At 41.7% G+C, this 16,395-nt stretch overlaps 1 protein-coding gene across 1 annotated transcript in view; it reads left to right on the top strand.

The window, feature by feature from the left end:
- lama5 (laminin, alpha 5) overlaps positions 1-16,395 on the top strand; it is a 320,328-nt gene that overhangs the window by 252,509 nt on the left and 51,424 nt on the right. The window contains exons 45-54 of the mRNA XM_087994598.1: positions 2,338-2,552; positions 4,873-4,973; positions 6,241-6,421; positions 9,526-9,669; positions 9,770-9,921; positions 10,332-10,442; positions 10,580-10,691; positions 12,234-12,401; positions 13,564-13,760; positions 14,649-14,765. Coding sequence (XP_087850724.1) covers positions 2,338-2,552; positions 4,873-4,973; positions 6,241-6,421; positions 9,526-9,669; positions 9,770-9,921; positions 10,332-10,442; positions 10,580-10,691; positions 12,234-12,401; positions 13,564-13,760; positions 14,649-14,765 — 1,498 coding nt within the window. The remainder of the gene's footprint in view (positions 1-2,337; positions 2,553-4,872; positions 4,974-6,240; positions 6,422-9,525; positions 9,670-9,769; positions 9,922-10,331; positions 10,443-10,579; positions 10,692-12,233; positions 12,402-13,563; positions 13,761-14,648; positions 14,766-16,395) is intronic.

Here is a 16,395-nt window from a genome sequence, read left to right as displayed (position 1 = left end):
ATTTTTTTTTTTCAGGCTTTTGAGAGGCCACAACTAGAGTAATGTGTACAGTATTGGTCTTTTTACCTGACAGAGCACACGTCCAGTGCAATGAAGGTTCACTAAATTGATACCCGGGATGAAACTAAGAAACAATCTTGCTGAACAATAAAGTTCTTAGAACAATGTTTCATCTGGCTGCAGAATTTAGATCTTGCGGCGGGGGGGGGAACAGTCATTTAGGGTTAACATGAGGATGAATTCCTTCACTTTCAAGGTTAGTGAAACTATAAGAGTTCTTTCTCCCAGAGAACTGTGGTTAGTAGTGCTTAAGTCAGCCTCAGGCGTGTAAAAGATGTATTTATTGAATCCCACAACAGTATCAACAGATGGCATACTCTGTGCTGTTCTGGACACCACGCTATAGGAAGGAAATGATTGCACTGCAGAGGAGATTCTCTAGAATGTTCCCTGGGCTGGAGCATTTCAGCTTTGAAGAGAGATGTGACAATCTGTGGTTGTTTTCCTTAGAGCTGAGAGGGTGCAAGGGGACCTAATCGATGTGTACAAAATTAAGGGGTATAGATTGGGTAGAGAGCCTGGAGAGAGTAGACTTGGAGAAAATGTTTTCACTAGTAGGAGAGACTAGGTCCCGAGCACACAGCCTCAGAGTGAATGGATGACCCTTTAGGCTGGAGGCCTGTGACCAGCAGTGTTCTGCAGGGATTCGCATGGATCCATTATTGTTTGTCGTTTGTATAAATGATTTGGATGAGAATATAGTAAATTTGCAGATGACACAGAGGCTGGTGGTATAGTAGACAGTGAAGAAGGTGATCTAAGATTACAAAGGGAGCTTAATCAATTGGGACAATGGACTGAGGAGTGGTGGATGGAGTTTAATTTAGATAAATGTGAGGTATTGCATTTGTAAGACAAACAAGGGCAGGACTTAGAGTTAATGGTTGTGCCCTGAGTACTGTTGTCAAACAGAGAGACCCAGGGGTTCAGGTCACAGGTAGACAGGGTGGTTAAGAATGCATTTGACACACTTGTCTTCATTGCTCAGACTATTGAGAATAGGATTTGGGATGTCATGTGCAATTGTACAGGACATTGGTGAGGTTACTTTTGGAGTACTATGTACAATGTTGGTCGCCCTGTATAAGAAGGATGTTATTAAATTGGAGAAAGTTCAGAAAAAAATTACAAGGAAGTTACTGGGACTGAGTTATAAGGACAGGTTGGATATTCTGGGACATTTTTCCCTGGAGAATAGGATGCTGAAGAGTGACCTTATAGAGATATATAAAATCACGAGAGGCATAGCCAAGGTGAATAGCCAAAGTCTTTTCTCTAGAATAGGAGAGTTCAAAAGTAGAGAGCAGGTGAGAGGAGAAAGATTTAAAAACGACCTGAGGGGCAACTTTTTCACACACATGATGGCATGTATATGGAGTGAACTGCCAGAGAAAGTGGGGGATGCAAGTACAGTTAAAAAACATTTAGACAGCTATGTGAATAAGCAAGGCTTTGAGGGAAATGGGCAAACTGTAGGCAAGTGCGACTAGTTTAGTTTGGGAACATGGTCAGTGTGGGTTAGTTGGACCAAAGGGTTGATTGCCATGCTCTATGAATTTTATGAATCAATAATTGAAGTAAGGAGGAGTGTTTTTAGCCAGAGGATGGTGAATCTGTGGAACTTGCTGCTGCAGAGGGCCATGGAGGCCATGCCATTGAGCGCATTTAAGACAGAAAGATTGGTTCTTGATCAATAGGGGATTTAAGATTACAGGGAGAAGGCAGGAGAATTAGGTTGAGAAATATATCAGCCATGTTTGAATGGGGTAGCAGACGCAATGGGCTGACTGGCCTAATTCTGCTCCTATATATTATGTTCTTATGGAGGTAGGAAGAAACCTTTCCACTTAATAAAGGAATAAATAACCAGGAGGCCCAGAGTTAAGGTAAATGGAGGATGGTTTAGAAAGCACTGAGGGAAGAATTTTTCTTTTCACCCAGTGTGGATGGGTATCTGAAACTCAGTGCCTGAAAGAATAGTAGAGGCAGGAACCATCACAACATTTTGAGTAGTATTTAGACGATCACTTGATGTGCTATAACATGCAAGGCTACAGGCCAAGTGCTGGACAATGGGACCAGAATGGATAGGTGCTTGATGATCAGCACGGACATAGTAGACCGAATGGCCTTTTTCCATGCTGTAAACACCTATCATTCGAGTATCCAAATGCTCAAATATTTTAATCTTTTATCAGTAAAACTTGGGCAGGATGTTTGTGTTGTTTTATTTCTTGCTGACTAGCTCTAATAATGGTTTTCTCCTTTCCTGTGTAGGTGTGCCCCAGGTTACTATGGAAACCCAATGGTATTGGGCAGTGAATGTCGACCATGCAACTGTAACAGCAATACAGATTCTAATATGCTCTTCAGTAATTGTGATTCACTTACTGGCATTTGTCTAGGCTGCATGCATAACACAGCTGGGCCTCATTGTGAACTCTGCGCACCAGGTTTCTATGGAGATGCAGTGATAGCCAAGGACTGTGCCCGTATGTTATATTTACCAATCTACTTATGTGTGAAATTTGATCAGATAATGACATTTTTTGAAAAAATAAAACATTCAGCAGGAAAAGAAAATACTCAAATAAAAGTAAAATGCTGTGGACACTGGAAATCTGAAATAAAAACAGAAAGTGCTGGAGAAAATTGGCAGGTCTGGCAATGTCTGTGCAGAGAGAGATACTGGAGACTGATATGACTTCTTCAGAACCCCAGAAGCATAGTCATACCAGATTGACATTGTTAACTCTCCACAGGTGCTTGCCAGACTTGCTGAGTTTCTCCAGCAGTTTATGCTTTCCTTAGAGGAAAGGAAAATTTGACGATCATTAAATTGCAAGTAGTGTCCAGTTATGAGAGAACACTCATTTTCTACAGAGGTAAAATGCCCAATCTCCAAGCAACCTCCACCTGCATGGAAGAGATTGAGGTCGGGCGCTGCATTTCAGTGTGAGCTACTGCCTGGGGAATTGAATTGGCTTAAGGGTTCTGGGTGGAAAAGCTGCTCTAACCCCAATCCCATGGAACATCCACCTTGAGCAAGTGCAGCCAAAAGACTGCAGACCTGAGCATCATAAATGCATTGTATAAATGGACATATTGACTCGTGCTGCCAAGTGTTGCTGATAGCTTTGAAAAGTCATGGCCAGATGCAACATAATTCTGTGTGTGTGTTTGTCTGTCTTTGTACGTCAGTCTGTGTTACACATGCTGAAATGAAGCCCGTGCCAGAACTGCTTGGATTTTTATATCTGTAAAAGTTAGAGCAAGTTGCCAGTGGAGCCAGTAATGCCTTAAATCAGGGCTTTAATCCTGAATCCCTCAAGGCTGCTGACCCAATCCAAGGATGCACAAACCAGCACGTGCTACGTGTCGCTCACTTCTTGAACTGCTAGCCATGGATCTGCTTCTTGGCATCGGTCAGCCCTGCTTGGCCTAACTTTTCCAGCTTGCCTAGTTCCAGCTTTTCAGTCCTGTTCCAACTGGGAAAACAATCCAATGTCTAAGCACAGTCATTTTGAAAACATAATCACATTTCACATCATAATATATCAATGTTAATGCAAGTCAAGCCTGTAAAAAGTAATTTTGGAAGGTTCCTATTGATTGGAAAGATCTTTATTTTTATGTTGAACTTTTATGTATTTTTGATCTAATGTACTTTACCCTTTGTCCATTCAATGTGGATCCAAAAAAGTATATTTAATGGCCTTCAAATTTACACCAGTTCTCCAAAAATATCAGTAGAGTTCATGTGGTGAGTGTGCTAATGCATCATGGGGGCTGTAGAATGACAGAGGACATCTCGAGGACAATGGAAAAATTGGATAGACTTGTGTTTCTTACTCCACTTCCCTTCACAACTGTAATCTTTCAATGTATCATCTATTGAAGGACTGGATAATTGATGATTTTTCCATCCGAAACTGTTGGCCTTTAGAATGCAGCCAATGGGAGCAGATGTTAACCGTTCAGGCCATCAGGCTTGTGTTTTCATTCAGTTAGGTCCTGGCTAATCTGTACTCCATCCAGCTGTTTTTACTCTATATCTCTTGACATCCTCTCCCTATAAAAACCTATCAATGTGGGTTTTGGAAAATTTTAGATTGATCCAGTGTACAAACCCTTTTTGGAGAGTGATGCCAGATTTCCATTCTTTTTTCCCTTAAGTGAAACTTCTTGTCCCAACCTCCTTATGAAGCTTGGCACATTTCCTACTTTAAAGGTTTGATATAAAGATGTTGTCTTTAACTTATCCAGCCAATAGAATGTTCTGCAATTTTTTAACCTTGCATTGACCAGAAGAAAGAGAGAAAAAGAATTTCAATTTATATCATGGCTTTCATATACTCAGTATCCCAAAGCACTTTGAATGTTTTGTAGGCAGCAATGGGAACCACTCTGTCTGCAGCAAATCATTACTTAAGCTATATATGGTGGTGTTAATTGACGGATGCATGTTGTCCAGGACATTAGTGCTTTCAAAACTTCTGTATCTTCCTGAGAGGGAAGACAGGACTAAATGTGTCAGCTTGGCTTATGTACCCAACTCCTGGAGTGACTTGAACCCAAAATTTTCTGACTCCAAGATAAGCATGCTACCACAAAATCATTGAGCACAAAGCATGTTTTAATCTGTTATCAATCAGGAATCAGTTTTGCATGGGGTAGTTTCAATTGATATTCTTTTGGAATAAAAAGTATCTTAAATCTTGGCGTTCGTAACTTGTAATAATTGAAGATTAACCCATGTAATGTGAATAAAGTTAGTAACTCTTCCATTTATTGTATTTTATGATTTTACAGCATGCAATTGTTCACCATGTGGCACAGAATCATGTGATGATAGGACTGGTGAGTGTCAATGCAAACCTGGTGTGACAGGACCACACTGTGACCAATGTGAGGTATGTGTAGTATTCATTAGCTCTGACAGGATGTCATATTTATCATTGTTCTGATCAGTATTTGACTGACCCTATTGAATTGGATCATGACCGCAGTGATTTCTTCAATACTGAAACATTAAAAACAGTGTTGTTCTTTCATGATGTTTTAGAATTTAAGTGCAGTGTGCTTGGAGGCAGTGTGGAGTTTAGTGTTCTTAAACATTGCTAAATGGTCCTTCTAAGCTGTATGACTGCATAGCAATTTATAAAGTACAGCAAACAAGTCAAACAGATCATTGTTCCCTTTAAGATATATGCATGCACAGCCACACAGCAGTTTTATCAAGACTGTACAGTGTAATGTATAGGCCCGACACAGCAAATTAAAAAATAAAAGCAGCATGGGTAGGTAGTGAAAAGAAGGAAAATTTAAGTTAGTAAAAGACTACCTGTATTGTCCCTGTGATACAAATTAATCTCCAGAGAACAGGGAGTCCATGAACTGTTTTACATCTCCGTTCCAGTGTTCTTCATCCTGGAAGTCACATGATAAAATAGCAATGACTAATCACCACAGTCTTTCTTAAATTAGTCTGCAACATATCCAGAACTGACACAATAAATGCCTCACTGTTGGATCACTTTGGGAGCCACATCAGTGAGCTTGGAGAATTATATCCCTCCTGGCTGAGCAACATCTCGATAATGGAATTTGAATTCTTGGTTTCAAATCCTTCCATGGCCTCTTCCCCATCCTTTCCTGATCTCTCTCATCTCCCTCATCCACACAGCCCTTTGATGTATTTGAACTGATTGAATTCTAGCCTCCTGATTGATTACCTCCGATTTTAAACACCCAACCATTGGCTGCCAGGCTTTCAGCTGCTTTGGCGATGGAGTGGACAATTCCTTCCCTGCATTCTCCACCTCCTCAACCTCACTTTTTTCCTTTTAAGACACTCTTTAAAACCTACCTCTTTGACCAAGCATTTGGTAGTCTGTTCTAATATATCCTTAAGTGTTTTTGCATCGTATTTTGTTTCAGAGTTCTTCTATGAGGACATTTAGTTGCATTAAGGGACCGTTGTTGGTCCCCCTAGAAATGTGGTCAAAACCAAAATTTCAGAGTGGTCATTCCATCCTACATGGTTCGTTGTTGAAAGGTCTGCAGTTTGTGTTTTCTGTGTGTGACATGGAGATGTCATGTGGGTTTAGTTATATCTGAACACTTCTGTTGATAGACATGGGGAAGTTCCTGTTTTCTCTCACTTTTCTCTCTGCGTAGGCTGGATATTATGGATATGACAGCTGCACTGGTTGCCAGAGGTGTTCCTGTGATATTGCTTCTCGGGACGAAACCTGTGACATTCAGACTGGCCAGTGCCCGTGCATGCCTGGCGCGAGTGGACTCCAGTGTCAGCATTGTGCCCCAGGCTATTGGAGCCACTCTTCAAATGGATGCAGAAGTAAGTGCCACAGTAAATTGTGGATTGGGGAAATACAACCCTTCACTTATTCACATGAGAAATTGGACCCTCTGCAGTGCTGCAAAAAAGTATAGCATCAAACCCTGGCTAATTGCTGGTCTGCACTCATTCTCAGCCAGGACAGGCGTATTAAAACACCTTCCTCTGACTTTTGTTTTCCCTTACAACTTAGTCTTGCAAACCCAAGGATCGTCACGAATTTCCACTCCAGCTTGCCTCATTCTCAGCAGTTTCCTCCATCATACAATTTCCTTATTTTATGTAAAAGGATTCAGGCAGGTTTTCTCCATTGATTCCAATTCTAAGTTCTGTATTAAGTATGCATGCAAGTCAGGAGTGAAATGTTGGCTGGCTACTTGTAACAACTTGCACACGTAGAGTGGAGTAATTACCCAAGTGAGGGTACAAATGGTTAATTGAACGAAATATATCTGTAGGAACTTATGGCACTTCAGTTTGAGCAAGAGGGTCAGTCATGTCTTAGAAGATGAGAATCTCTTTGTCTTTAAATGCCCTCAGCCAGCTCCAGAATAACATAAATCTGGAAGTAGTTTTCCTTGGTGTTTGCTGAGCATGGGTTACACGGCCTTTGTGATTGTCTGCTACACCATGGAGAAAGTGAGGATTGCAGATGCTGGAGAATCAGAGTCAAAAATTGTGGTGCTGGTAAAGCACAGCAGGTCAGGCAGCATCTGAGGGGCTGCCTGACCTGCTGTGCTTTTCCAACACAACACTTTTTGACTACAACTGACACCATGTTGCCTATTCTATCTCTGCCTCATCAAATAGTTTAAAGGACAATAGTTTAATACTTCTGATTTGTACACACAAAAAAATTGCTTAGAAAATGTATCGTTTGAAATATTTGCGCTTGGTGATGTTTTGAGGCAGGATACAGACCAGGCATTTATTTGGCGAGAAATCACTTAGGATTATCTGTCGTTGCATATTAAGGGAGTGATTTGGGATGCAAGGTCTGTAGTATTTTTCACTTCAGCTAGTGCCATGATTTAATTTCTCCAAAGCTGGATTTTGTAGACTGAAGTGATTGGAACCTTTTTGAAAATTACTTCCAGCTGTGTCATTCTCCTGCTTTGTGAATGGGTTGAAACATAGAAGAAAATGAAGTGTTACTTTCTCAGTGTAAGGGAGTGCAATAACCCATCGAGCCTGTCTTGCTGTGTCCAGGTTATTAGCGAATGATTAAACTGTAATCCATTAGCACAAACCTTGTGCCATAGCAAAAGGGTATGTCTGGGAAATAATAAAGGCCATAACAAGATTCACAGGAGCTGAGAACTGGGAGAGGGGCCGATATTACACACGCACGTGTGTACACACACACCAACGCACACCCCAACATACATACATACACACACACACACACACACACACACGCAAATGGGCACACACACACCCCAACACACACACACACACACACTCACAGATACATGTGGGCAGGCACACACCCCAACACACATGCACCCCAACACATACACAGACACACAAAGATACATGTAGGCACGCGCACACACAAACTCACCCCAACATCCATGCACCCCAACACACACACACACACACACACACACACACACACACACACACACACCCCAAAACATGCGTGCGGGCACACACACGTACCAACACCCACCCCCCTCCCACACACCCACCAACACTCCCCCACAAACACCAACATGCCCCCCCACACACACCAACACACACACCAATACCCTCTCCACACACACCAACATGCCTCCACACACAGACCAACACGCAGACCCCCAACGCGCGCACACACACACACACACACCCAACTCTCCCCCACTTCCCAACGCTCACCCCCTCCCAACGCTCACACCCCCATCCCCAACACTCACACTGACACACCCATACACACACCCCGAACATGTGCACACACGGGGACACACACACACGCACGCACGCACCCATGCACGCACGCACCCAGACACCTTCCACACCCCCAACACATGCATGCACACACACATACAGCCCCCCCCCCCCCAAACACTCCTTCCAGGGAAGTCCTAAACTCACTTCACACCACTTGGCCTTCCAGCAGCTGGGTTGGTGTAAGTATCTCTTATGCAATGTTACAGCATGCACTGATGGTAGAAATGATGGTATTGGACCTGTTCTGCTATATTGTCCACAGGGGAGTTGGAAATGAATTTCTAGCCCCTTTACTTTTCACAGACCCCAAAAACAATGAAACACTAAAGTGTCACAGAGTTGTCAGTAATTATATCATCGAGGAGAAAGTGAAGTCTGCAGATGCTGGAGATCAAAGTTGAAACTTTATTGCTGGAACAGCACAGCAGGTCAGGCAGCATCCAGGGAACAGGAGATTCGACGTTTTGGGCACAGGCCCTTCTTCAGGAAATCATTCTGATTTCCTGAAGAAGGGCCTGTGCTGGAAACGTCGAATCTCCTGTTCCCTGGATGCTGCCTGACCTGCTGTGCTGTTCCAGCAATAAAGTTTCAACAGTAATTATATCATGCCAAAGCTCAAAAATATATAATCTATACCCTAACTATTATTTTTTATATTGTAATATTTGCATTTGGTTTAAATATAGATTGAAGCTGTTGGGTTATTTTACTAGCTTGCAGACTTGTACTATCTAGAATCACTAAATAACTTGCTCATTTTCCTGAATGTTTGTTTGTTTGATTGTTAATTAATACTGTGCTTTAATTGTCTGCTGAAAGTGATAAACATAAGATTTGATTCTCTTTCAAGAGTTACCTTAGACAGTTTTGAGATAGAGAGAGCAATGAAAAATAATGTTCATAATCTGTCATTCCATAATTCATCATCAACTTTGGTGTTACTTGAGGAGCAGACTAATTGATCTCAATATTTTAACAATTTGTAGCGAAGATTATAAGTGGAAAAGATAAGTGGAGAAGATAATATTTTAAATTTTATTTACCTCTGCTCTTTTAAGATATTGTGTGTATTTAGTCTTTGTGCCCATGATAAATAGAGAAACATTGGGAACCATAAACTGGTGACAAGAATTGAACTTGTCACAATCATTATCTCAATATGTTTTCTTTAGGGTGTAATTGTAATGGGGGATCATGTAACCCTCGGACTGGTGACTGCACGTGTAACAATGGTTTGGGAGGCAGACAGTGTGATACCTGTTTACAGACACATCAGATCCCTGTTGTTGACAATTTGGATTCTATGAAGTGTGAGCGTGAGTAACCATGCATCTGCCTTTCTCTTCAAAACTGACCTCGTTTCTGTTACATTGGCAGCTTTCAGTGAGTGTAAAATGTTGTTGTTCATCTTTGCAGCTTGTGATAGTTGTGTGGTGGCCCTTTTGGAAGATCTCAACAAGACAGCTGCATTGCTGCCTGACATCGAGGGCCAGCTTTCAAACTTGACCGCAAGCTCCATCGCATGGGCGCGCATGAACGCTCTGAACGATAGCATCGCACCGCTTGAGGTTAGTAGCACTAAGCCATGAGTGGTTGCATTTCCATCTTGAGGAGTAAATTGCAGAATTTTACATCCAAAATAAAGAAAGCTTTTTGCACTGTTGTCAGCTTTCTGGTAGGTTGGGCACTTGCACATTATTATTAAGATCAGCTACACTTCCTTTCACCCTCTTGTCAGCTGGCTACAAGGAAGTGAGTACTTATACAGTGGTGTACCATTCGTTGTCTTATCTGCGATTAACATTACACTCCATCACTCACCAGTCATCCATTGTTAGGCATTACAGTCTTGAGAGATTTGTACATTGTCGTTTAATCCACATGAAAAATTCTATGTTATGGTGACTGTTATGTTGATGCAGTTTCATTAATCTGAAGGCTATTAACCTCTGGTATTACTGTGTTGCTGTTTCTTTAGGATGAACTGAGCAAGCAGCATGAATCACAGGATCAAACCAAAGATCATTTGGATGAGCTGGAGACTGACAGCATGAATTTAATACAAGACCTGGTTGCCTCTGAAGAAAAGGCAAGTGGCCTGGTTGGAATATACTATTGCTGCTGATCTTGTTGGAAAGTGCTATCATTGCCTGCTGTTCTGTTGCACACACCTTTTCAGTAACCCATATCATCTTTCCCCATCTTCTTCCCTTTCTTCCTACACAGGTCACCATGATAAATAAGGAGGTTGTGGCACTGGGAGAGAGTGTTGATGCAACCCACCAACGTGCTAGTGGCTTGCTTAACAATATCACGGATCTCAAAGGGAACATTTTGGGTAAACCCCATTGTTTTATTGTGAACATTGCCATGTTTCTGATAGTATAATTATTTGCTGAAACTTCCTGCACCTGATGAGAATATGAACAGTGCAAAAACAATGAATACTAACAATCCTAAAAGACATTATGAGGTTGTTTCACCCCTCAAAGCATGGTTCATCCCAGATTGTCACTCAAATGAGTCAACAGTGGAAACTGAAAATTTTCAACTCTAGAAATGTCACCGACGTATTGATGTAGTGCCTGAGCTATCCAGGAAATTGGGGTTGATAGTAACAGGTGTTAGTATTCCAGCCATTTCCAAAGCTTAAAACACTTGCCTAGCAGAAAGTCTGACCTTCCCTTCACATTTCTCTGTAAGGTGCCCCAATTCGTTCCTGTCTTTATCATTAAACCAATTTAAATAACATCAGCATGAGACCTTTATGTTAATTTAAGAGCACCAGGGACACAACTCCAATCCCCTTCATGTTTTGAGACCTCAAGTGAAGTAGTGATTTGTGAGAGGCCCAAATGGGGTCAAAAAAGAAATATATGGTGTTGGACCTCGAGCAGGAGATATTCCTCATATGGAAGCATGCTAGTTAACTCTAATTCCTGTTCTCCTCCCGTCCCATTCTTACCTACCAATCTTCCAAATGTGGCCAAATTTACAAGTAACCATTACGAAGTTCCACTCCAGATGCCCTACCATTCTACTGCTTTCATTCTTGTTCGTAAAATCCTGGGTTTTAGAGACACCAGTAGATTCAGTTATGCCGTACTTGCGATGGGGAACCGTGCTTGTCGCAAGAGTAGGTCAGACTGCAGACAGCAAAAAGTATTGTCGTGTTGTCAGATGTTACAGGATCAAGCCTCAAGTCAGAGGTGAGCTGCCTTTCAGATGGAGCACCATGTTTGCTTGCTCAGACAAATTTAAGGGAGGGCAAAAAGGTACAAGACATTGGTTCGGCCGCATTTAGAATACTGTGTACAGTTCTGGTCGCCTCATTACCAAAAAGATGTCGACGCTTTGGAGAAGGTGCAGAGAAGGTTTACGAGGATGTTGCCTGGTATGGAAGATGCTAACTATGAAGAGGTTGAGTAGGTTAGGTTTATTTTCACTAGAAAAAAGGAGATTGAGGGGGGACCTGATTGAGGTTTACAAAATCATGAAGGGTATAGACAGGCTGGATAGAGACAAGCTTTTTCCCAGGGTGAAGGATTCAGCAACGCGAGGTCATGCTTTCAAGTTGAGAGGTGGAAAGTTTAAAGGGGATACACGCAGCAAGTAAATTCACACAGAGGGTGGTGGGCGTTTGGAACGCGTTGCCAGCAGAGGTGGTAGAGGCAGGCACAGTAGATTCACTTAAGATGCATCTGGACAGATGCATGAGTAGGTGGGGAGCAGAGGGATACAAATGCTTAGGAATTGACCGACAGGTTTAGACAGTACATTTGGATCACCTCAGGCTTGGAGGGTCGAAGGGCCTGTTCTTGGACTGTAAATTTTCTTTGTTCTTTGTAACTGAAGTCTCTTCTGAAATGGTTTCATTCAGATCTAATTGACCAGATGAATAAGACGCAGTTGGATACCAGCATGCCGTCTGCCGACGAGTTTGTACAGAAATTTGCAGAGGTGGAGAAGTTATTGAAAGAAATGAGAGGCCGAAATTTTAGCAGTCAGCAAGATATGGCTGAGAAAGAGGAAGATGAGGCAAATAAACGTGAGTACATCCGAGGTAGAGGGCTCGAAATTCTAATCAACAAAGTTTTACTTTTAATGTATTTACCCTTGTATGAAATATCACACACAGGAATGTAACATGAACGTATTGATAAAGTCCCTGAGCAAACAGTTAATCAGAATTTCTGCGCTGCCATACATAACAGACACCTGGCAGACAGCTCAGATCTGTTTGTAGTTAATGAGGGTGGGGGGGGGTTGATGATCTATTACCTTATGAAGCATACAGCATGATAATCAGTTCCCTAAAATGATAACATTGGGGATAAACTGTATGATTAGCTGGTAAAAGGAGGAAAGTCCTAATTAAAGTGGAGGATGAAAGAAGCACTTATGATAATGATATTCTTCATCGCTATATGTTTCTTGGCAAATAACTGCAAATTTTGCCATGTTGGTGTTTTTGAAATAATATCACTCACTGAACATTTTGCTTTAGTTTGCAGTTCTGAGTAATAACTTCCTTTACTAACACTCCGTAATACATCAACGTGTTACCCTGTGTTTTGCTGTAATGAGACAAAAACATGAGATTAAATCATGCTACAGTGGTCAGATGTTCAGTCTCCACAGGAAAAGAAAATCAGCTTAGCCTCCCGTGCCTGCTGTGCCATTCTCGATCATGGCTGATCATTCACTTCAATGCCATTTTACCCACACCATCCTCATATCCCTTCATGAGATTAGTATCTAGAAATGTATTAGTCCATTTCCTGAACGTTACTCAGAGGTAAAGCTATAGCTTTAATATTTTTCTTGAAACCATTTCTATTGAACTGTTCCTGCTTGGTGTCAGCATTCCTTTATATTCTCCTCTCGGAATAATGGAAGTGATAACACTGAATTTCAATTCTTTGAATAGTCCTTAGCTAGTAATGGGGACGATGAATAATCAGTCTGTCAAGGGTTGTGTAAGTATGTGAAACAAATTGTGCCATGTTATGTGGGCTTTTAGTTCCAGACTGATACCAATTGATATACGTTCGTACACCTGAATGACAAGTCCAAACAAGGCAGCCTTCAAGATAGTAAGGATAAAAATCTTCAAAAAAACAAAAGCTTTGTTCACCACCAGAGACAATATTGTTTGAACTGTGGAAGCATTAGACTGAGCTAACTTCTGTTTCTGCTTTCTGATTTAGTACTTGAACGAGTCCAGAAGCAGCTGGAGAAAACGTTGCAAGATATTAAGGATCTTGTTGCACACATAAGTGATAAACTGTTGAAGTATAATTCGGAATTGATGGACCTTAGGGATATCCTTAATGAAGCAGTTAACAAAACTGGACAAGCCAATGAAAAGAACAATATCAACGAGTATTTACTGGCAGAGAACATGGTAAGGTTTTGTATGTCTTTTTTTATTACTCGCCCATGGATTGTGGGTGTTACTGGCACACTTAGTGCCCATCCCTAGTTCCCTTGAGATGGTGCTGCTGATTGCTGCCTTGAGCCACCGCAGTTCACTTGTTGTAGGTGGACCCACCATCTCATTAGCGAGGGAATTCTAGGATTTAGTCACAACAACGCTAATGGAATGATTTATTTCCAAGTCAGATGGTGAGTAGTTGGAGAGGAGCTTGTAGGTGGTGTTGTTCCCATGTAAGTGCTGCCCTGTCCTTCTAAATGATTGTGGTTGTGGGTTTGAGAAATGCTTTCTAGGGAACTTCCTGGTAATGTACGTATGCTTATTTCCTGCAGGATTTTGAGCTTATTTTGTCTGGTGGCACTTTGAGAATTAATTGTTGTGGTTCTGTTCGCCGAGCTGGGAATTTGTGTTGCAGACGTTTCGTCCCCTGTCTAGGTGACATCCTCAGTGAAGCTTCATAGGAGGCTCCCAAGCACTGAGGATGTCACCTAGACAGGGGACGAAACGTCTGCAACACAAATTCCCAGCTCGGCGAACAGAACCACAACAACGAGCACCCGAGCTACAAATCTTCTCACAAACTTTGAGAATTAATTACTGAATTCTTTACTTTCTCCAGTGAATGGCACAAAGTCTCTTTGACCTGTTTCACATAAATCAGATTTTATTTCCTTTACAGTCATTAACACTTGAAAGGAAAATGAAGCCTTGTCCACGAGAGGGGTGTCAATGATGGTTCCTCCAGTTTTTTTTAAGTTGTGGTATAGTCCACATGCAGTTGGATTCTGTTAGTATTTCTGAAAGAGTGCCACTTTCATTAGCAAATCCAATCAACATTATCTCTCTGTTTACTCTTAGCAAAAAGTTGATGAATTGGAGGATCGGTACAAGCGAGTGAAGGAAGTGCTGAAAATGGCAAGTGATTTCTTGGCACAAGTTTCTGACCTCCTCCAGATGTTCGATGGTGCTAAGGAGGTAAGTCGCACTGCAGGTGCATTAATTGCCAGTCTAGAGTTAATTGGGATGACTTAGTAGTGGTTAATCCATGGCACCAGAGATCACTAGTGTGCACTAACCTGGTCATATTGATTTTTATTTTCATTGTGGACTAGACTGATCCATTTTGTATGGTTCATTCTGTAACCAACCTTATTCGCCCTAGTTTTGCACCATTTTCAAAATACTGAGGTACACAAATATCTCAGCAACTAGGCATTGTATATTTAGGGGGTGGATAATGAGAGATAGCAGGGTGCTCTGACTATACAAGACTTTTCTTTCATTTATTACTTCATGAGTCATGGGCATTGCTGGAGATTGCAACGTTTGTTGCCCGTTCATAATAGCCCTTGCACTGAGTGACATGTTGAGCCATTGCAGAAGGCAGTTAAGAGTGAGACATTGTTACATGTGACATGTACACCAGACCAGGGAAGGACAGCTTCCCTAAAGGGAAATTGATTTTTTACAACACTCGGTGAGAGTTTTGTGATCTCTATTACTGAGAACCCCCCCTATATTCCATTGAATTTATGGTGGGATTTGAACTCCTCTTCCCAGAGCATTAGTCTGAGTCTCTGGCTAACAATCCAATGATATGACCGCCATGCCACCACTTTGCTGTTAAATTTCAGGGCAGATGCTCAATGTTTTATCATAAATGTGTCTTCTCCAACAGTGGGTTGCAGAAACAAAAACAGAAATTGCTAGAAAAACTCAGCAGCTTTGGCAGTATCTGTGGAGAGAAAGCAGAGTTAAGATGTTGGGTACAGTGACCTGAAGGGAGCCGAAATGTTAACTCTGCTTTCTCACCACAGATAGTGCCCATCCTGCTGAGTTTTTTTTTTGCAGCAATTTCTGTTTTTGTTTCTGATTTCCAATATCTGCAGTTCTTTCAGTTTTTTTTTGGTTCAGTGAGTTTTAGAACACTGACTAAAAATTTTCTTCTGACTTTTCCACCTGGAATGCTGAAGCCAGCAGTGGTATCAGCACTACCCCTTCAACTGACATCTTGGAGGTCTTTGGAAACCAAGCTCTAAACGGCAGTCTGTCCTAATCCACACTGTTGTGTTTGGCACTGTATAATGCTGTTCCTGTTGAGCTTACAAAGACTCAGCTGAACATCTGACAACGACAAGGTGAATTGTATAATCCTGCGCCGGGGGACAATATCAAAAGTACAAAGTCACCCCAATTGTTTGATCCATACTCTGTGTGTGCACGTAATTGCTGAATCACCTTTTCTTTACCTGCAGCAAAGAAATGTTTAAAACCTTCAAATGCTATCCTGAGGATGAGCTCGACTTTTACTGTTCAGAGGAACACTGCCCTTGTCAGAAAGAACTGACGTGTATGTTGAACCTTACCGTAATCCTGCTGCATTTTAAGGTGCTGTCTGTGCCCTGAGAGAATTTCTGAAGTGCAGTTACTGTTACATGAACATGTTAACTAGTCTGCATGCAATAGGCAGCAAATCAAAAGATAATCCAATTTCTGATGGTGTTGGTTGAGGGAGGACATCATAAAGCTCCCTGGTTACAAATATAGCACCACAGGATTTTTATATCCAGCAGAACTATTAGCAGCAAACTGATGTTTCCTCTGA

The sequence above is a fragment of the Chiloscyllium plagiosum genome, unplaced genomic scaffold (assembly GCF_037043375.1).
Source record: "Chiloscyllium plagiosum isolate Xiang-an unplaced genomic scaffold, Cpla_swu_hap1 HiC_scaffold_15, whole genome shotgun sequence".
Taxonomy (NCBI): domain Eukaryota; kingdom Metazoa; phylum Chordata; class Chondrichthyes; order Orectolobiformes; family Hemiscylliidae; genus Chiloscyllium; species Chiloscyllium plagiosum.
This window is presented reverse-complemented; position numbering and strand designations above follow the sequence as displayed.